The sequence below is a fragment of the Macaca mulatta genome, chromosome 15 (assembly GCF_049350105.2).
Source record: "Macaca mulatta isolate MMU2019108-1 chromosome 15, T2T-MMU8v2.0, whole genome shotgun sequence".
Taxonomy (NCBI): domain Eukaryota; kingdom Metazoa; phylum Chordata; class Mammalia; order Primates; family Cercopithecidae; genus Macaca; species Macaca mulatta.
Window position 1 is genome coordinate 22767764 of NC_133420.1, and position 22234 is coordinate 22789997.

Here is a 22234-nt window from a genome sequence, read left to right on the forward strand (position 1 = left end):
TTGCAGGTTAAGTTCAGTGAACTAACTGTTGACATGTTCCGGATGTTACAAGCTCTGGAAAGGGAGCCAATGAATTTAGCTTCCCAGATGAATAAACCAGGAATGCAGGTAATTTCTTCTTTACATTTGCAAGTTTGGTAACCCTCTGGCTGCTTCTCTCCTGATAGAATGCTGATTATTCAACAGATACTACAAACTTATTGAATAAAGAATAAACTTGATGAGACATGGAGAAATAGATAAGCATAATCATAGTAAGACTGAGTGAAAATAAGACTTACTTGATAAGGGGTAGTGAAAATAGGCATTGATAATTCATTTGTCAAATGCAGCTTATATGTATAATGTTTTCTGTGTGTACATATAGGAATCAGCTGACAAGCCTACTAGACGAGAAAATCCCCACAAGTATCTTCTCTATAAACCAACCTTCAGCCAACTATATACTTTCTTAGCAGCATCTTTTAAGGTATGTGTGATCCAGTACTTTTTACTATAAGGTGAAAGTGTGCCCTAAATAGAATCTAAGAGTCACTCTTTTGAAAAAATATTTAAGAGTTTAGGTAAAATATAAAAATGAAAAACTGCCTTTAGAATAATGATCCTGATAATAGATATTTTTGTTTTGTTTTGTTCCTTTCTTTCTTTTTTTTTTTTTTTTAACTTCTGGTAAGCTGTGAAATAGCTGTTTTGGAATGAAAATTGCTTATGATGTTGTGATTATTCCCATCATTAATTAATGATAATAGTGGTTCTCCTTCCTCCAGTTTTTTATTACTCAACGATTTTAGGTGTAACAGTGCAGAACTGGCCAGGCGTGGTGGCTCATGCCTGTAATCCCAGCACTTTGGGAGGCCAAGCCGGGTGGATCACCTGAGGTCAGGAGTTCAAGAACAGCCTGACCAACATGGAGAAACCCCGTCTCTACTAAAAAAATACAAAATTAGCTGGGCGTGGTGGCACATGCCTGTAATCCCAGCTACTTGGGGGGCTGAGGCAGGAGAATCGCTTGAACCCCGGAGGCGGAGGCTGTGGTGAGCCAAGATTATGCCATCGCACTCCAGCCTGGGCAACAAGAGCAAAATTCTGTCTCAAAAAAAAAAAAATGCAGAACTAAAAAATAAAAGCAGAGTGCCTAGGCTTCTTATATACTCAAAGAGCTCTACGAAACATTTAGATCATCTGAAAGAATTATGATAAATAGGAGAATTCTTCCCAAAGTCCACATAGAGAAAGCCACAGAAGGGACTTTGGCTTTTAGCCATATAGTCAGGATCTTTACTTCTCCTTTCACGTTTTCAGAGAATATTCTCTAAATCATGGGGTTTTTGAAGCAGAGAATGTCTTCACAACTTTTGACAATAGTTATAGATTAATAATGAATCTCTGCTTTGTCTATAAAGTCAGAACCAAGAAGAGCATTTCTTCACTTGGAAAAGACAACAGTGCATTCTTATTTATTCCAGAACTTTAAAATGTCATGAACTTTAAATAAAACCGTGTTGTTTATCCCTGTTTGTTGTTTTGTGTATGTGATTTTCTTTAATTTCAGGAGCTGCCTGCCAATAGTGTGCTTCTGATTTACCTGTCGGCCACTGGCGTTTTCCCCACAGGTCGTTCTGATAGTGAAGGTACAATAAAGGAATGCTCCCTGTTGTGAGCAGGGCTTGAATTCTCTTTATTTTCTACAAGACGATGGCCCATAGCCCACAGACCATCTCAGGCTTTCCAGACAGACTTCCAAATTTGAAACGTGGTCTATTTGTTGATTGGCAATTTTGTAGATACCCCAGTCTGTCGTATTTTCTGAAATGTTATATGTCAAAGCCCATAAATCATCAGAAAATTCATATATTAAATGCATGCTTCACTATCAAATTTATCAAAAGCATAATATGTAAATCCATTTAGATATACATAAGGAGTTTGATGTTTCAAAGTTGAAAAGGATGATGGAATAACCAAGCCTAATGATGTATTTCACATCTTTGAATTTTTCTGAGCTTTCAGTGCATTGGGGAATCCGGTCAATGGCTACATGATGGCTGAAAGTCTTTGTAGAAATCAGTGTACTTTTGTAACTGTGAAAGTTCAAGCCCTTGTCATGATTTTGTTTTCTGTCCTTGATTTTGTTTTATGAATTCAATCTGTAGAATATTGGGATGCTGTTTCAGAATAAAAACTTAAAACTGTCCAGAACATATGAGTCCAGAAATTGGTCAGAATAGATAAGTAACTTGGATGTAAATAAGATAATTAAATCTTTGCCTGGGCAAAAAAAAAAAAAAAATCTTAACATCCTTAACATTTTCCTCTTCATTTGTTTGTTGAAATTTGCATTCCTTTATAAAATGCATGTCCTTGCCATCTTCCTTGCATGACCTACAGATTCTCTTAAAATGTTAAAATGAAAACAAAACAAACCTCTTTAGTGTTTTCATTGCAGTGATTTTTTTAAGATATGAAATATAATACAACATTAAAAGTAACGTAAAAAACTAGTTTTTTGTGATAGTACTTTTATTTATAATTATCTTTATGTCATATACTGTTAAATCAATTTTCTGGATCTCTGCTTAACATATTGACTTTTTTGCTTTTTTCAAAGTATGATAGGTTATCGTACTTTGATAGGTCCTTTGAGAGAGATTATCTGAACATCCCACAGTTGCTGTTCCATTTAGACAGGAGTTTAGCTAATTCTTATGAATTTAGTGGGAAAAGGCTAACTTCAGAACCAGAACTAAAGTGCTTGATATGATAGTGATAATAATGGATTTTTTGCATGCTGAAATCTGGCGATACATTCTTTTTTTTTTTTTTTTTTTTGAGACGGAGTCTCGCTCTGTCGCCCAGGCCGGATCTCAGCTCACTGCAAGCTCCGCCTCCCGGGTTTACGCCATTCTCCTGCCTCAGCCTCCCGAGTAGCTGGGACTACAGGCGCCCGCCACCTCGCCCGGCTAGTTTTTTGTATTTTTTTTTTTTTTAGTAGAGACGAGGTTTCACTGTGTTAACCAGGATGGTCTCGATCTTCTGACCTCGTGATCCGCCCGTCTCGGCCTCCCAAAGTGCTGGGATTACAGGCTTGAGCCACCGCGCCCGGCCTGGCGATACATTCTTAAAGGTGAAGTTTTTGTGAATGAGAATTTTCAAATTCTATTCAAATATTTTCCTAAATTTTACAGTTAGTGGCTCATTTAAAATTGTATTTACTTATGAGATTAAGATTTCATTCTTTAAAAAAAGAGATTATTTTATTCTGCAACTTCCTTTTTTTTTTTCTGAGACAGGGTCTCACTCTGTCATCCAGGCTGGAGTGCAGTGGTGTGATCATAGCTCACTGCAGCCTCAAACTCCCTGGCTCAAGTGATCCTTCTGCCTCAGCCTCCTGAGTAGCTGGGAATACGGGCACCTACCACAATGCTCAGCTAATTTGAAAAATTTTTCGTAGAGACAGGGTCTCACTGTATTGCCCAGGCTGGTCTGGAACTCCTGGCCTCATGCAATCCTCCTGCCTCAGCCTCCCAGAGTGCTGGGATTACAGGCATGAGCAACCATGTCCAACCAACTTCCTTTTAAAATAATAGTGTTAAACCTGAGATTTTAAGTTTGCTTGAAATGTAAAGGTCATTTCGAACATCCCAGATCTCCATTCCTTTTATTACTTAGAATAATGATGCCATAGATTCTTGTTTTGTTTCTCATTATATTGTTTGAAGAACTGCTGAATAATCAAATGTTTTTGAAAATGTTGAAACTGACAACATACTGAAGTCATTTAAATACTCCATTAAGTTAAAATGTTAAATTTTAAAAGAATTTAAATGTTGTGTAATTGTCTTGCCTTGAATCAATGAGAGATTCACACGGTACCTTTGTATTTGAACATCAGGTCAGTGTTAGTCTTCAACTGAAGTCTAGGATTCTTCCCTTTGTTTTTATAGGTCCTTATGATTTTGGAGGTGTACTTACTAATAGTAACCGGGATATTATTAATGGAGATGCTATCCACAAACGAAATCAGTCCCACAAGGAAATGCACTGGTATGTATTCTGGTGTCTCCTCTTGTTATAAAAATCATACCTCTGTCTGTAAATATAAAAAATATTAAGTAAAATGGGGAGTTTTTTCTAGTACTAGAATGATTTCCTTAGACTAATATTTTGGGACAGACCGGAAACACTTATTTGGATTCCAGCAATAATTCAGGCTCTGTCTATCCTAGGAAATTAGAACTTTTGGTTGATATTCATTGAATAAATATTTTATTGAGTATCTGTTGTATGTTACACACTGTTTAGTCACTAGGGATATGTCAGCGAACAAAATTGCATTCTAGTTGGAGACAGTATATATATACATAAATAAATATGTCAGGACATGATACGTGTAAAATCAATATGAACTTTTTTTTTTTTTTTTTTTGAGACGGAGTCTCACTCTGTCGCCCAGGCTGGAGTGCAGTGGCGCGATCTCGGCTCACTGCCAGCTCTGCCTCCAGGGTTCACGCCATTCTCCTGCCTCAGCCTCCTCAGTAGCTGGGACTATAGGCGCCCGCCACCACGCCCAGCTAATTTCTTATATTTTTAGTAGAGATGGGGTTTCACTGTGTTAGCCAGGATGGTCTCGATCTCCTGACCTCGTGATCCGCCCACTTCGGCCTCCCAAAGTGCTGGGATTACAGGCTGAGCCACCGCGCCCGGCCCAATACGAACTTTTAAACAAATTTTTTTCTTTAGAGACAGTCTTGCTCTGTCACGCAGGTCAGTTTTGATTTCCTAGCCTTAAGTGATCCTCCCACTTAAGCCTCCCAAAGTACTAGGATTACAAGTGTGAGCCACTGTGTTTGGCCCAAACTTTTTTTTTTTTTTTCTTTTTTTGAGATGGAATCTTGTTCTGTCACCCAGGCTGGAGTGCAGTGGCAGGATCTTGGCTCACTGCAACCTCTGCCACCCGGGGTCAAGCGATTCTCCTGCCTCAGCCTCCTGAGTAGCTGGGATTACAGGTGTCGGCCACCACACCCAGCTAATTTTTATATTTTTCACCATGTTAATCAGACTGGTCTTGAACTCCTGACCTTGTGATCCACCTGCCTCGGCCTCCCAAAGTGCTGGGTTTATAGGCGTGAACCACCACACCCTGCCACATTTTTTTAAATTTTATTTTTTTAATTGAAAAATAATCATTGTAAATATTCCTAGGGTACATAATCATGTTTCTGTAGTTACAATGTATCATGATCAGATCAGAGTAATTAGCATACTCGTCATCTCAAACATCCATTCTTTGTGTTGGAAACATTTAATATCTTTGTTCTAGCTATTTAAAACTATAATATAGGCTGGTAGCGGTGGCTCACGCCTGTAATCCCAACACTTTGGGAGGCCGAGATGGGTGGATCACTTGAGGTCAGGGGTTTGAGACCAGCCGGGCCAACATGAAATCCTGTCTATACTAAAATTACGAAAATCAGCCAGGTGTGGTGGCTTGCGCCTGTGGTCCTACCTACTCAGGAGGCCGAGGCAGGAGAATCACTTGAATGCATTAGATCGAGGCTGCAGTGAGCTGAGATTGTGCTCCAGTCTGAGTGACAGAGTGAGACTCCATGCCAAAAAAACAAAAGAAAATAAAAACTATATAACATTATTAGCTATAGTCATGCTACAGTGGTGTAGAACTCTAGAACATAATCCTTCTATCTAGCTGTAATTTTTTATTCTTTAACAAATCTCTTCCCTGTCCCTCCCTTCCCCTACCCTTCCCAACCTCTAGTACTGAATTTTTTTTTTTTTTTTTTTTTTTTTGAGATGGAGTCTTGCTCTGTCGCCCAGGCTAGAGTGCAGTGGCACAATCTTGGCTCACTGGAACCTCCATCTCCCAGAGTCAAGCCGTTCTCCTGCCTCAGCCTCACAAGTAGCTGGGATTACAGGTGGCCACCACCACACCTGGCTAATTTTTAAATTTTTCATAGAGATGAGATTTCACCATGTTGGCCCATCTGGTGTCGAACTCCTGACCTTATTCTCAGCCTCCCAAAGTGCTGGGATTACAGGCCGGAGCCACCATGCTGGGCCTGAATTTTTTTTTTCTTCTTTGAGACGGAGTCTTGCTCTGTTGACCAGGCTGGAGTGCAGTGGCTCCATCTTGGCTCACTGCAAGCTCCGCCTCCCGTGTTCTCTCCATTCTCCTGCCTCAGCCTCCGGAGTAGCTGGGACTACAGGTGCCTGCCAGCATGCCCGGCTAATTTTTTTGTAATTTTAGTATAGACGGGATTTCACCGTGTTAGTCAGGATGGTCTCAGTCTCCTGACCTCGTGATCCGCCTGCCTCAGCCTCCTGAAGTGCTGGTCTTACAGGTGTCAGCCACAGTGCCCGGCCCAGGCCTGAATTTTTTAATGTAAGATTTTGTTGGTTTAATATAGCACAAATGAATGTTGTTACGTGATTACAAATAGAACTTCAGGCCAGGAGCAGTGGCTCACGCCTGTGATCCCAACATCTTAGGAGGCTGAGGTAGAAGAATCACTTGAACCCACGAGTTTGAGACCATGCAACATAGTGAGACTCTGTCTCTACAAAAACTTAAAAAATTATTTTTTAAAAAATGCAAAAAGTACAAAAACAAATAGAATTTCATCTACAAAAGTTCTTTTTCCTTTTTTTTTTTTTTTTTTTGAGACAGAGTTTCACTCTGCCACCCAGGCTGGAGTACAGTGGCACTATCCTGGCTCACTGCAACCTCTACCTTCCAGGTTCAAGTGATTCTCCTGCCTCAGCCTCCCGAGTAGCTGGGATAACAGGCACTTGCCACCATGCTTGGCTAGTTTTTGTATTTTTGGTAGAGATGGGGTTTCACCATGTTGGCCAGGCTGGTCTTGAACTCCTGACCTCAAGTGATACGCCTGCTTTGGCCTCCCAAAGTGCTGGCAATATAGGCATGAGCCACTGTGCCCAGAGTTCGTTCTTTTTCTAAGCATAACAACTTTGTTGCTTGGGCCATTATTTGCTCTAGAATTTCTCTAGCTGAGAACAATCTGCTTATAAAGAAAACAGGACTGGTCTAAAACTTCGTTTCTAATACATATTGAATATCCCTTATCTGAAATGTGTGGGACCAGAAGTGTTTCGGGTTTTGGATTTTTCCAGATTTTGGAATATTTGCATATAGATAGTAAGGTGCCTTAGGGATGGGACCCATAAAATTCATTTGTTTCATATACACCTCTTGCACATTGTCTGAAAGTAATTTTATTTTTCCCTTTGAGATCCTGGATAAACTGTGCGTTGTGCACCTGCATGACTATGATCCATCATGTGAGGTCAGGTGTGGAATTTTCTACTTGTGGCATCATGTTGGTTCTCAAAACATTTTGGATTTTGTAGCATTCTTCATTTTGGATTTTCAGATTAGGAACACTGAACCTGTACTACATGATCACTTACATGTGGGAGCCAAAAGAGCTGCACTCAGAAGCAGAGTGCAACGGTAGTTGTGAGGAGATAAGGGCTGGAGAAAATAGGGAGATGTTGGTTAAAGTGTGCAACCTCTTGAGTTGTAAGATTAAACAACATTTAAAGTACAGCATGGTGATGATAATTAAAAATACTATATTGGCTGCGTGCGGTGGCTCAGGCCTGTAATCCCAGCACTTTGGGAGGCCATGGTGGGCAGATCACCTGAGGTCAGGAGTTTGAGACCAGCCTGGCAAAATGGTGAAATCCTGTCTCTACTAAAAATACAAAAAATTAGCTGGGTGTGGTGGGACGTACCTGTAATCCCACTTACTTGGGAGGCTGAGGCAGGAGAACTGCCTAAACCTGGGAGGCGGAGGTTGTGGTGAGCCGAGATTACGCCACTGCACTCCAGTCTGTGCGACAGAGCAAGACTCCATCTCAAAATAAATAAATCAATAAATAATAAATTAAAATACTGTGTTGTTGGACCAAGTGTGGTGGCTCATTCCTGTAATCCCAGCACTTTGGGAGGCTGAGATGGGAAGATTGCTTGAGTTCAGGTATTCAAGACCAGCCTTGGCAACATAACAGGATCTTGTCTCTACTAAAAATTTAAAAAACGAGTCAGGCGTTGAGGTGCATGCCCATGGGCCCAGCTACTTGGGAGACTGAGGCAGGAGTAACACTGGAGCCTGGGAGATCGAGGCTGCAGTGAGCTATGATCTTGCCACTGCACTCTAGCCTTAGTGACAAAGTGAGACCTCATCTCAAACAACAACAACAACAATAACAAAAATTGTTGTTTACTGGAAATTTTCTGAAAGGGCAAAGCTTACGTGTTCTCTCTGCCCACTCCCCTGCCTCCTGCCGCCCACACACACAAAAACGGTAACTGTGGGAATGGAAGTGTTGATTAATTTGATCATGGTAATCACTATACATGTATATGTTAACAAGTCATCACATTGTATACCTTCAATATATACAATTTTTGTCAATAAAAGAAAAACTTGGCCGGGCGCAGTGGCTCACACCTGTAATCCCAGCGCTTTGGGAGGCCGAGGCGGGCGGATCACAAGGTCACGAGATCGAGACCACGGTGAAACCCCGTCTCTACTAAAAATACAAAAAATTAGCCGGGCGCGGTTGTGGGCGCCTGTAGTCCCAGCTACTCGGGAGGCTGAGGCAGGAGAATGGCGTGAACCCGGGAGGCGGAGCTTGCAGTGAGCCGAGATCGCGCCACTGCACTCCAGCCTGGGCGACAGAGCGAGACTCCGTCTCAAAAAAAAAAAAAAAAAAAAAGAAAAGAAAAACTTTTATTTGAAATATAGTGACGTTTGATGATATTGCTCAGTGAAACATTTATAAATATACACTTACTTTAGTATCTATCCACATACGCACATCGTGTACTCAGTCATTGGAAGGAGAACACGCACACCAAAATTCTGACCTTGCTCATTGGCTCTCACATGCATGTTACTGGACTTCAGCCTTTGGGTTCAATAGCTCTTCTGTGGGCCGGTGAAACTGCATGTTTAACAAGCCCCCGCATGTTTAACAAGCCCTTGATGCAAATGTTCAGAGGAAACATATGGTAAAAAGTAGCTGAGCACAGTGACTCATGCCCATAATCCTAGCACTTTGGGAAACTGACGTGGGCAGATTGCTTGAGCTCAGGAGTTTGAGACCAACCTGGGCAACATGGAGAAACCCCATCTCTACTAAAAATAGAAAAATTTGCTGGGTGTGTTGGTACATGCCTGCAGTCCCAGCTACTCAGGAGGCTGAGGTGGGAGGATCACCTGAGCCTGGGACATGGAGGTTGCAGTGAGCTGAGATTGCACCATACCACTGTACTGCTGCCTGGGCCACAGAGCAAGACGGTGTCTTAAAAAAAAAAAATGGTGATAGTAAAAAGGTTTTCCTGCTTACTACCTGCAGTGTTAAGATGTAGCTGTAAATATTAAAAATCTTTAAAATAGAGATTTTGAGGACTCATTGAAATACAAATCAGGTTTTGTTATTACATCTTTTTTCCAGATGTTCTCAAAAGGAACTTTTAAATATGAAACAGGTACCTGTGTGCCAACTTCTGAGGTTTTCATGCTGTGTTTCGTCATTTTTAAATACGCAGGCTTCTCTTTAGCTTGGATATTCTTAAATAACGATTGTCTCTGAACTTTTTTTTTTCAGATAAAACTATCTTGGCTATCCTAGTAAATACATACTTTTGTTTTCCCTTTGCTTAACTAGTCTGTTTTTCTCTCAGTGCTATGATGCAAAGGAGATATGAGCAGACCAAACTGAAGAATAAGATTTCTGAGACGTGGCTGACACAGTTTAACGGTTCTTCATTGTTGTTATTTTCCCAGCCTTCATCCCGGAGATCTCTATCCTTTCACCAGGAAGCCCCTGTTCATCATTGTGGATTCATCTAATAGTGTTGCATACAAGGTGAGTTCCATGAGAGCTATAGCACAGGGTAGACATTGTGGCACCAACCCAAGGGTACCCACTCTTAATGTGTGCCTTTTTATTTTGCTTTATTTTATTTAATTTTACACAGTTTGTATTTAGTGTTTCTTTTCTTTTGAGGTTGTGCATGCTAGTCAGGATCTGGTGCTATGAATAGAAACAAGAAGAAAACGCATGAATGGACACTCAGTGGAAAATAATAAATCCTTCTGCAGGAAAAAAAAATTCAAGATTTCCAAGATCTCTGGTGGGAGGTTTATTTTTGTTATATAACCCAGAATAATTTTTCTTTTATAGAGGTAGAGGTATAAGGGTGAATTTCTCTAGTGTTCAAACGTTTCTCCTTCTCATGCTGAGCTGCTGTAGTTTAAGTGAAACTTCTAGCCCATACTTTTAGTCTTTGAATATTAACATATTGTTTTACATGCACTTAATTTTTTGAAAATTTGTGACAATCACAAAAAAAAGATGGTCCTGAATGCTGAAATAAGTGACAGGGATCTAACTAGAACATCCTTCGTTTTATATTTCACTATTGAAATGATGATTTTCAGTGATTCTATAAAGAATGCCAGCGGTCGGCCGGGTGCAGTAGCTCACGCCTGTAATCCCAACACTGTGGGAGGCCAAGGCGGGCAGATCACCTGAGATCGGGAGTTTGAGACCAGCTTTACCAACATGGAGAAACCCCCATCTCTACTAAAAATATAAAATTAGCCGGGCATGGTGGTTCATGCCTGTAATCCCAGCTACTTGGGAGGCTGAGGCAGGAGACTCACTTGAACCTGGGAGGCGGAGGTTGTGGTGAGCCGAAATCGTACCATTGCTCTCCAGCCTAGGCAACAAGAACAAAACTCTGTCTAAAAAAAAAAAAAAAAAAAAATACCAGCAGTGAAACACGTTAAAGGTGGATATTGTAATTCAAACTATAGTAATTTGCAGGAAAAGGAAAACACAGTCTTTAGGTCCTTTGTATCTGGTCAAAATGTTTCATTAGTGAAAAATGTATTCAGAAATATTCTGGGTGCACAGATCTGCCACCTCAAACTGTGTCTGCTGTGGGTGTTCATACTGCAGTTAGAGGGAGAAGCAAACTCCTGGCCGGGCATGGTGGCTCACGCCTATAATCCCAGTACTTTGGGAGACCGAGGTGGGCGGATCACGAGGTCAGGAGATCGAGACCATCCTGGCTAACATGGTGAAACCCCGTCTCTACTGAAAATACAAAAAATTAGCCAGGCGTGGTGGTGGGCGCCTGTAATCCCAGCTACTCGGGAGGGCTGAGGCAGGAGAATGGCATGAACCCGGGAAGCGGAGCTTGCAGTGAGCGAAGATTGTGCCACTGCACTCCAGCCTGGTCAACAGCAAGACTCCGTCTCAAAAAAACAAAAGTAAATAAATAAAGACGCAAACTCCTGATACGTTTCTATCAGGAGACCAATGGAAATGTCTGGTAGCCAAGAGAGCTGACGCTAAGTATACGTTTTCCATTTAGTTTTCATGTTTAGTTTTACTTAAACTCTTTATTCCAAGAGCTTCCAATGTACCCTACATTTTTCAGCAGCATTTGTCCTCCTACTAATTTTGTTTAGTATTACAACTTTCGATTTTTAGGAAAGTTAGCAGCTTCCCCTTGCCTCCCCTCCCCTCCCCTCCCCTCCCCTCAACAGAGTTTCGCTCTTGTTTCCCAGGCTGGAGTACAATGGAGTGATCTCAGCTCACTGTAACCTCCGCCTCCCAGGTTCAAGCGATTCTTCTGCCTCAGCCTTCCAAGTAATTGGGATTACAGGCTTGCACCACTATGCCTGGCTAATTTTTTGTATTTTCAGTAGAGACAGGGTTTCTCCATGTTGGTCAGGCTGGTCTCGAACTCCTGACCTCAGGTGATCCACCCGCCTCAGTCTCCCAAAGTGTTGGGATTACAAGTGTGTTCCACTGTGCCTGACCAGCAGTGTACTTTCTTAAATTGTATGTGTGTTTTGTTTTTGTGGGAAATGGAAGAATGTGGGAGGCTGCTGAATGAAAAGATTTATTGGCCACCCTAATTAAACTTATAAAGCCAGAGGAGTCCAGGCATTTTGTGTCTTCACAGAATTCAAAAGAAGTACTCTGTCTTTGTCAATAAAAATGAATCTGTTGCAGCAGTTTGGTGATGTGACAGAATGTGTTTTTGCACTGGGTCCAGTGTATTGTTTAACATGATCTAACATCATCGAGAGTACTTTAGCAATCCATTAGTTTCTCCCAATTTAATTGGGCATTCTTGGATACCACTTCTCAGGAATACCATTCATTGTATGTGCCTGCTATTTCCAGGGGACTATTTAGATTTAGGATGAATGTTGGATGCCGACTTTTAAAGATACCATTGTGTATAATTGGAAATGTATTTACTCAATTAATGCATCATGGCTTAATTTTAGATTTTAATATTGTGATGCACAGGACAGCCGTGGAATAATAGCGAGTTTTCTTTTGTTGTTATTTGCTTTTGATGGCACTGGCAGTGTCACTCCTCTAAAGAAATAAATGGTCCAGAACATACCAATCTTCAGAAATGAAAAAGGAGGCTGGGTGCGCAGTGGCTTCCGCCTGTAACGCCAGCACTTTGGAAGGCTGAGGCAGGCAGATCACTTGGGGTCAGGAGTTCAAAACCAGCCTGGCCAACATGGTGAAATCCCGTCTTTACTGGAAATTTAAAAATTAGCCGGACGGGGTGGCACGTGCCTGTAGTCCCAGCTACTTGGGAGGCTGAGGCAGGAAAATCGCTTGAACCCAGGAGATGGGGGTTTCAGTGAGCCGAGATCGTGCCATTGCAGTATTTGAGACAGAGTGAGATTCTGTCTCAAAAAAAAAAAAAAAAAAGAACCCCATATGCAGTAGGCAAATCAGACCATGGCACAGACCAATTTTAGTCTTTTTAGAAATTAATATTACTTACTACATTTAATTTAAGCATGTAGTTCTCTTTAGTAGCATATGAAGGTGTCTCATATTTATTTTTCCCACAAAAACATTTGTAGGCTGGGCGCTGTGGCTCACACCTGTAATCCCAGCACTTTGGGAGGCCAAGACAAGAGGATCCCTTGAACCAGCAATTTGAGACAAAGCTGGGCAAGATAGCAAGACCCCAAATCTATTTTTAAAATTTAAAAATTAGCCAGGCATGTTTTTGTGAGCCTGTAGTCCCAGCTACTTCAGGAAGCTGAGGTGGGAGGATCTCTTGAGCCCAGGAGTTCGAGGATGCAGTGAGCTGTGATTGCGCCACTGCACTCCAGCCTGAGTGAGAGAGCAACACCATATCTCTAAGAAGTTAATTAATTAGATGAAATGAAATTAAGCATTGTAAAGTCTTAAGCTACCACTTTGCAAGTTTTTTTTTTGTGTGTGTGTGTTTGTTTGTTTGTTTGTTTGTTTTGAGACAGAGTCTTGCTCTGTTGCCCAGGCTCGAGTGCAGTGGCGCAATCTTGGCTCACTGAAACCTCTGCCTCCTGGGTTCAAGCGATTCTCCTGCCTTAGCCTCCCAAGTAGCTGGGACTGCAGGCAAGCACCAGCATACCCTGCTAATTTTTGTATTTTTAGTAGAGACAAGGTTTCACTATGTTGGTCAGGCTGGTCTTGAACTCCTGACCTCGTGATCTACCCACCTTAGCCTCCCAAAGTGCTGGGATTACGGGCATGAGCCACTGTGCTGGCCTGCAAGTTTTTAGTGAAAAAAGAGAACTGGGTAACTGATATATTATTTCTGGAGTATTTACTTTGCTATATATGTTTTATATAGGTATGGATGTTTTCATGTACATTTCTTCATTTAAATACTACGCGTTAATTTTTTTTTTTTTTTGAGATGGAGTTTCGCTCTGTCACCCAGGCTAGAATCCCGGCTCACTGCAACCTCTGCTTCCTGGGTTCAAGTGATTCTCCTGCCTCAGCCTCCCGAGTAGCTGGGATTACAGGCACGTGCCACCATGCCTGGTTAATTTTGTATTTTTAGTAGAGATGGGATTTCCCCATGTTGGTCAGGCTTGTCTCGAACTCCTGACCTCAGGTGATCTGCCCTCATCAGCCTCCCAAAGTTCTGGGATTACAGGCGTGAGCCACTACGCCCGGCCACTTGTTAGTGTTTATGAAGTAACTCATGCATATAGTTTAAAGTTGTATTTCTCAACTATTTCTGTGCATCAGAAACCTTTAGAGCCCTTTTCGAACCACTTGTAGCTGGGCCCCACCCACCTCGTGTGATTATGATCACTTCACTTGGGGTGGGTCTCAGCTACAGTATTTATTAAGACTAGCTCTGTTGTGCTGCCATGGTGAGAACTACTCACTCAAAAATCCCTCCAGATTTTGCTACTAAAAACAGCAGTCTCCCACTTTTTGTTGCAACCCCTATTTGCCTCTTCCCAGAGGCCACTCTTTAAATAATTTTTGGCTATTTGGTTATTTAAACACCATTTTTCTTTTTCCTTCCTTCTCTCCCCTAACCACTCTTTTTCTAAATAATATATTGGCATTGATAATTCTTGATTCTTCAGTTTTAGGTGTTACATACTGATTTCCCACTATGAAAGAGAAATTTAGCTGTCTTTCCTCTTTCTGTCTCCAACTCACATTTCTACCCTTTCCATCATTTTATCCATACTATAGATAATTTTGACAGATAATTTTTTTTGTTTTGTTTTGTTTTAGTGGGAGGTTCACTCTGTCACCCAGGCTGGAGTGCAGTGGCGCGATTCAGCTCACTGCAACCTCTGCCTCCCGGGTTCAAGCGATTCTCCTGCCTCAGCCTCTCAAGTAGCTGGGATTAGAAGCACGTGCCACCACACCTGGCTGATTTTTGTGTTTTCAGTAGAGTGGGGGGTTTCACTATGTTGCCCAGGCTGGTCTTGAACTCCTGACCTCCGGTGATCCACCTGCCTTGGCATCCCAGAGTGCTAGAATTATAGACGTGAACCACCGCTCCCAGCCTAGCTTCCAGTATTTCTTTTTTTTCTTTTTTTGAGATGGAGTTTCACTCTTGTTGCCCAGGCTGGAGTGCAATGGCGCCATCTTGGCTCATTGTAACCTCTGCTCCCCAAGTTCAGGCCATTCTCCTGCCTTAGCCTCCTGAGTAGCTTGGATTACAGGTGCACACCACCACACCTGGCTAATTTTGTATTTTGAATAGAAACAGGGTTTCCCCATGTTGGTCAGGCTGGTCTTGAATTCAGATGATTCACCCACCTTGGCCTCCCAAAGTGCTGGAATTATAGGTGTGAGCCATCGTGCCTAGCCTTTTTTTTTTTTTTTTTTTTTTTTGAGATGCAGTCTCATTCTGTCACCCAGGCTAGAGTGCAGTGATATGATCTCGGCTCACTGCAGCCTCTGCCTCCCAGGTTCAAGTGATTCTCTTCTTTCAACCTCCTGAGTAGGTGGGATTACAGGTGCACACCAACACACCTGGCTAATTTTTTTGTATTTTTAATAGAGATGGGATTTCACCATGTTGGCCAGGCTGGTCTTGAATGCCTGCCTGGGCCTCCCAAAGTGCTAGGATTACAGGTGTGAGCCACCACGCTCAGCCTGAGCCGTGGCGCCCAGCCCAGTATTTCGTAAGAAGCATGAAGCATTCTAATTCTGTTTTCTTTTTTTACGCAACACGTTTTCAGTGTCTGGAAACATATAGAATCTTCTCTTTCTCTTTAGTGATTTTTCAGTTTCTCAATATTGTGTCCTGGTTCGAGTTTACTTTTTTTTTTTTTTAAGACAGAGTTTCGCTCTTGTTACCCAGGCTGGAGTGCAGTGGCAGGATCTTGACTCTCTGCAACCTCCACTTCCCAAGTTCAGGCGATTCTCCTGCCTCAGCCTCCCAAGCAGCTGGGATTACAGGCATGCGCTACCACACCTAGGTAATTTTGTGTTTTTTAATAGAGATGGGGTTTCACCATTTTGGCCAGGCTGGTCTTGAACTCCTGACCTCGTGATTCACCCGCCTCAGCCTCCCAAAGTTCTGGGATTACAGGTGTAAGCCACTGCGCCTGGCTGGTCTGGGTTTACTTTTAACTATGGTGCTTGACATGTACTTGGTGAATTATTTCAGTCTGGAAACTGCTCATTTTCTAGAGTTAGTCCATTGATTTTCTCTCTGCATTTTTTTTTCCTATTCTGTCTTTTAAGAACTTTTTTCGTTATTGGACATTCTGGTCTAGTTGTCTCTCATTTTTTGTCTGTCCTTTGCTCCTTAATACATTTTTTCTTTAGGAAATCCCCTCATCTTTATCTTCTAAACCTTTTATTGAGATTTTTCATTTGTCTCTGTATTTTCTTTTCATATATATAGAAATAGATGCATGTGTGTTTATGTAACACATACATATGCACATATATATATAATTATCTTGGGTTCTTTTTTTTTAAATCATGGTTGAAATATCTCACTTTCCTTTGAGAATATCAGTGATCATTTAAAATTTCTCCCTGCCTCATATCTGCTTCCTCTTTGTTCATTTGTTTCTGCTTGTTTTTGCCTCTGTCTTTCTCATTAGAGACTTTCCTGAGAGTATCATAATCCCCGCTTGTTTGCTCATATTTAAGTTTGGAGCCTAGCAAACTGATCAGAAGCTCTGAGTGGTGGTTCCAACTGAACTCTGGGACTGGTTCCAACTGAGCTGGACCTTATAGTTGGGTAATCCCTAATGCCAGTATCTTTAGGTCTTCCTTCATGGCCTGGTCATATATATCAGAGAAGATGCCACTATTCTGCCTGGAATATGAAGGTCGAGTGACCAGCATGATGCCATGTTTTCCCTGAAGCGTGTGTGTGTGTGTGTTTATAGAAACATGTATCCTTACCCAGTGCCTCACACTTAAAAGAGTCTTTTTTTTTAGACGGAGTCTTGCTCCGTTACCCAGGCTGGAGTACAGTGGCATGATCTCGGCTCACTACAACCTCTGTCTCCGGGGTTCAAGTGGTTCTCCTGCCTTAACCTCCCAAGTAGCTGGGACTACAGGCGTGTGCCACTATGCCCGGCTAATTTTTGTAGTTTTTAGTAGAGACAGGGTTTCACTGTTTTGGCCAGGCTGGTCTAAAATTCCCTACCTCAAGTGATCCACTCACCTTGGCCTCCCAAAGTGCTGGGATTACAGGTGTGAGCCACCACACCTGGCCAAAAGAGTCTTAATCAGTGCATGTTGAATGATGAAATGAGGGTGCTATTGTCCTTATTTTGTACTTGAGGAAACTGCCTCTGAGGTTCAGGATCTTGTCTAATATTTCCAACACCAGTCTTTCTCATTCCAGTGCCCATGCTCTTTCCCACATAGGAAAAATGTAGCTTTTCAGGCTTGTCTGAGCCTCATGTTAGAGGAATATTGTGACTGAAATACCAGGATTTGTTTAACAAGTATGGCCCATATTTTGGGTCTTAGCTTGCCAGTAGGGGTAAACTAAGCAAGTTGATTGGCCTTATCTGTGGTAATGTAGTACTTAGTAGGAGTTTAAAATTAAAAAAAAAAAAAGCCGTCCAGGCACAGTGGCCACACATGTAATCCCAGCACTCTGGGAGGCCGAGGCGGGTGGATCACAAGGTCAGGAGTTCGAGACCAGCCTGACCAATATGGTGAAACCCCATCTCTACTAAAACTACAAAAATTAGCCGGGCGTGGTGGCACATGCCTGTAATCGCAGCTACTCAGGAGACTGAGGCAGGAGAATCGCTTAAACTTGGGAGTCAGTGAGCCAAGATTGCACCCCTGCACTCCAGCCTAGACGACAGAGGGAGACTCCATCTCAAAAAATAAAACACCCTCAGTCATTTTGGGCAATACTACTTTTTCTTTTTTCCCCTGGAAGAAGAAAATCCTTTTGCACATTGAAGTATTTATGGCAGAGCTAGCTGGATGCCTGCCTGTGAAAATGACTTACAGATGTGTCAAAACAGGAGTATTTATCTAAACAGCCTCATCCTAAAGTATTTGACTGATGTCTACAGCAATCAGTTTCTTAAGACATTCACAACAGGATTCAGTTATGTAAGAGCTCTTCTGCCAGTCAGCCTCACTCTCATTCCATTTCTTTCTTGCTGCTTTGAAAGACCTTCTTTTTGTTTTTGGTGTCCTGCAGTTATATGGTGATATATCTAGGTTTGGCTTCATCTGTTGGAATCTGTTGGACTTCTTGAGGTGGTAGGTTGGAGTTTTTTGTTACTGCTGGGAAATTCTCATTTTCTCTTCACATATTGATGGTATCTAAGCTTCTCTCTCCTCACCTTCTGGAGCTCCGATTAAATATGTGTAGTAGACATTCACACTGTGTCTTCCACATTTCTTAACCTCTCTTCTGTCTGTATTTTCCATCATTTTGTTTCTTTGGTTGAGCTTTGTATAGTTGCTTCTGATCTAGCTCTTAGTTCAAAATTCTCTCTTCAGCTGTGTGTAACTTGCTCTCAGACCCATCTATTGAGTTTTTTTGTTGGTTATGGTATTTTTCATGTCTAGAAATTATATGTCATTCTTTTTTAAGTATTCCATTGCTGTTTTTTATTTTATTTTATTTTATTTTTTGAGACGGAGTCTCGATCTGATGCCCAGGCTGGAGTGCAGTGGCACGATCTCGGCTCACTGCAACTTCCACCTCCGGGGTTCAAGCGAGTCTCCTGCCTCAGCCTCCTGGGTAACTAGGACTATAGGTGGGGGCCACCAAGCCTGGCTAATGTTTGGTGTTTTTAGTAGAGACGGGGTTTCACCATGTTAGCCAGGATGGTCTCTATCTCCTGACCTTGTGATCCACCTGCCGTGGCCTCCCAAAGTACTGGGATTACAGGCATGAGCCACTGCGCCCAGCCGCTCCATTGCCCTTTTTATAGTTTCTTATTTTCAAGTGTATTTATTTCTTCAAACTTAATAAGCATACTTACTATTTGTTATCTATATTATATTTTCTATAATCATACATGAAATCAGAATTTCTTCTTTTTTCTTTTTTTTTTTTTAATTGAGACAGAGTTTCACTCTTGTTGCCCAGGCTGGAGTACAGTGGCGTGATCTCGGCTTACTACAACCTCCGCCTCCCAGGTTCAAGCAGTTCTCCTGCCTCAGCCTCCCAAGTAGCTAGGATTACAGGCATGTGCCACCACGCCTGGCTAATTTTGTATTTTTAGTAGAGACGGGGTTTCTCCATGTTGGTCAGGGTGGCCTCAAACTCCCAACCTCAGGTGACCCACCCGCCTCTGCCTCCCAAAGTTCTGGGATTACAGGTGTGAGCCACCGCACCCAGCTGAAATCGGATTTTCTATGTGAAATCCGATTTTGCTGTTTGAGATACCCTTTGCTGTTTTTGCGCCCCTGTATGCTTGATTATTTTTGACTATGTTTCTTATTATCCTTAAAAATTACTTGTATGAAGTTCATAGAGCCCTAGGATTAGGATACCTTTATGCTGAGAGGGTCTGCATTGGTTTATGCCAGACACCCGGAGGCACTAATAGTTTCGGATCACGTAGATGATAGAAATTTGGGCTGCAACTATGCATGAGGGCTGGCTTACACTGACAGCCCTCATTAACTAATTTTTGTTTTCTTTTGTTTTCTGCTCAGCATCAATAAAAAATTTTTTGCAGTCCCATGTGGAGTGATCATGGAGGGGAGAGGAAGTGTCGAGTTTGGTTTTCGTTAATCCTTATACTGACAGTATAGCCCTTTAGGATTCCAGGTTAAAGGGTGTAACCTTTTACGATTCCAATTTAAAGGCTGTAGCCTTTAGGATTCCAGTTTAATGCAGGGCGAGTTTTCTGTTAGATTCTCATCTTGGACAGATGCTGAGCTGTGATATTTGTCCCCTTTTCCAGATGAGATCTTCAAAACCCAAATTCAAGTTGCTAGATTGATTCAGGACAAGAGTTCTGGAATCTGTGTGTCCTCTCAGTCTCCTCTACAGGTTTTTCTGTATCTCTCTGCCCTTAATTAGTGAAGCGTCCTAGAGTTCAGTCCTTGTTCTTTTCTACCTACAGCTGACTTCTTGATGTTCTTAGCTGATTTTATGGCTTTGCTGTTTCTGCATTGACAACTTCCAGGCCAGACCTCTCTCTCAAACTCAATTTGAATATTATCTACCTACTCCACATCTTTAGTTGTAATTTAGTTGGTAGAGTTGGCAAACTGAACATGCCCAAGACGGAATTCCTAGGCTCCTCCATATACAGCTTTCCCCATTTTAGTTCATGGCTACTATACTATTGTTGTTGCCCCAGCCAGAATCCTTGATTTCATACTTGACTCCTCCTCCTCTGCCATCCAAGATCGAGTTCAGGAAATCTTGTTGACTCTAATATGTATATCCAAGATCCTGTTACCTCCTCTGCCTCATCCTGGCTCATACCACCATCATCATTCACCTGAATTATTGCAGTAGCCTTCCAACGAGCCTTCCTCCTTCCTCGCTCTCCTATACGTGTGCCTATAAGACAGATATGCCACCTTTCTACTCAAAATCACCAATGGCCTGTCATCTCACTCACAAGAAAGGCTTTATTTTTTCTGCTCACACATACCCTTCCCTCCCCAGCCTTCCAAAAACATCTCTGATCTTCTCTCTTCCCAGGCCCCTGATTGCTGAGTTCTCCTCAACCACACTGACCCCCTTGCTGTTCTTGAAACATATCAGGCAGTCATCTGCCCTAGATCTGTACATTCTTTTCCCTCTGCCTTCAATCCTCTTCCAAAGATACCTACATTATTCTTTAGGTGTTTGAGCAAATAACACCTTTTATAAGGCCTTCCCTAATTGTCCTACTTAAAATTAGATGCCTCCCCAGTACTCCTTATCCACCTTTCTTACTTTATTTTTCTTAATAATCGTAACAGTTAACTTCTCCATAGTGACTAGTAGCATGCACTATTCTAAGCACTTTATGTGTATACATTTAATTCCTGCACAATACAATGTGTTGCTTTTATTGTTCTCATTTTACTGATAAGAAAACCAAGGCACAGATAAAGGTTAAATTTGCCCAAGATCACACAGATAGTGGGTGGCCAAGTTGGAATGTAAGACAATGGACTGTGAAACCTGTGCTATTAACTATGTGCTATGCTTCCATATATAGCACTTGTCACCTTCTATATTATATAACTTATTTAGTTGGTTAGTTTACTGTGGGTCACAAGCTACCATTTCTCCATCCCCCATCCAACTGTGAGCTCCAGGGCAGGCATGGTGGCTCACACCTGTAATCCCAGCACTTTGGGATGCTGAGGCAGGTGGATTGCCTGAGGTCAGGAGTTCAAGACCAGCCTGACCAACATGGTGAAACCCCATCTCTACTAAAAATACAATAATTAGCCGGGTGTAGTGGCACATGCCTGTAATCCCAGCTAGTAGGGAGGCTGAGGCAGGGAGAGTTGCTTGAACCTGGGAGGTGGAGGTTGCAGTGAGCTGAGATCTCCACTGCCCTCCAGCCTGGGTGACAGAGTGAGACATCATCTCAAAAAATAAAAATAAAAACATACATACATAAATGTCAGCTCCAGAAGATAGAGTTTTTTCTGTTTTGTTTACTCTTGTATCTCTAGCACCTGTAGCAGTGTCTACTCCTTAGGTCCATGAGTATTTGTTGAAGAAGAGAATAAGAGATCTTTAAAAAGAATATTATATACTGTTTTAAGCAAATGCTTTTTTTTTTTTTTTTTTTAAGAGACAGGTTTTCATTCTGTCACCCAGGCTGGAGTGCATGGAGTGCAGTGGTACAATCATAGCTCACTGCAGCCTCAAACTCCTGGGCTCAAGCGATCCTCTCCTGCCTCAGCCTCCTGAGTACTAGGACTACAGAAACATGCCACCACACCTGGCTAATTTTTAAATTTTGTGTAGAGATAGGGTCTTCCTTGTTGTCTAGGCTGGTCTTGAGCTCCTTGCGGTAAGCGATTCTCCCACCTTGGTCTTCCAAAGTGCTGGGATTATGAGCCACCATGCCCAGCTAGTGAACACATTTTAAACCTCAGTTAAAGAAATAATTTCCTAGGCAAAAGATTGAATGGCTATATGAAAGAAGTCTGAAAAGCCCTATCACTGGCTAGAAATAGAAGAAAGTTATCAAAATTATATCCTTTTCCCCACAAGAAAGGCCTCTAGCCCTTCTGGGATTACCAATATTTTTTTTTTTTTTGAGACAGAGTATCACTCTGTTTCCCAGGCTGGGATGCAGTGACGTGATCTCAGCTCACTGCAACCTCTGCCTTCTGGGTTCAAGTGAGTCTTCTGCCTTAGCCTCCCAAATAGCTGGGATTACAGGTGCGTTTCACCACGCCTGGCTACTTTTTTTTTTTT

General features: G+C 42.0%; 1 protein-coding gene across 4 annotated transcripts in view; it reads left to right on the forward strand.

Annotated features, from left to right (window-relative positions):
• SCAI (suppressor of cancer cell invasion) overlaps positions 1 to 22234 on the forward strand; it is a 189634-nt gene that overhangs the window by 139436 nt on the left and 27964 nt on the right. For all 4 annotated transcript variants that reach the window (XR_001439881.3, XR_013405589.1, XM_015116845.3 and 1 more), the window contains 5 exons: positions 7 to 108; positions 368 to 469; positions 1553 to 1631; positions 3945 to 4044; positions 9831 to 9912. Coding sequence is in view for 2 of the 4 variants with exons in the window: in XM_015116845.3 (XP_014972331.3) it covers positions 7 to 108; positions 368 to 469; positions 1553 to 1631; positions 3945 to 4044; positions 9831 to 9912 (465 nt within the window). In the remaining 2 variants the exon portion in view is untranslated. The remainder of the gene's footprint in view (positions 1 to 6; positions 109 to 367; positions 470 to 1552; positions 1632 to 3944; positions 4045 to 9830; positions 9913 to 22234) is intronic.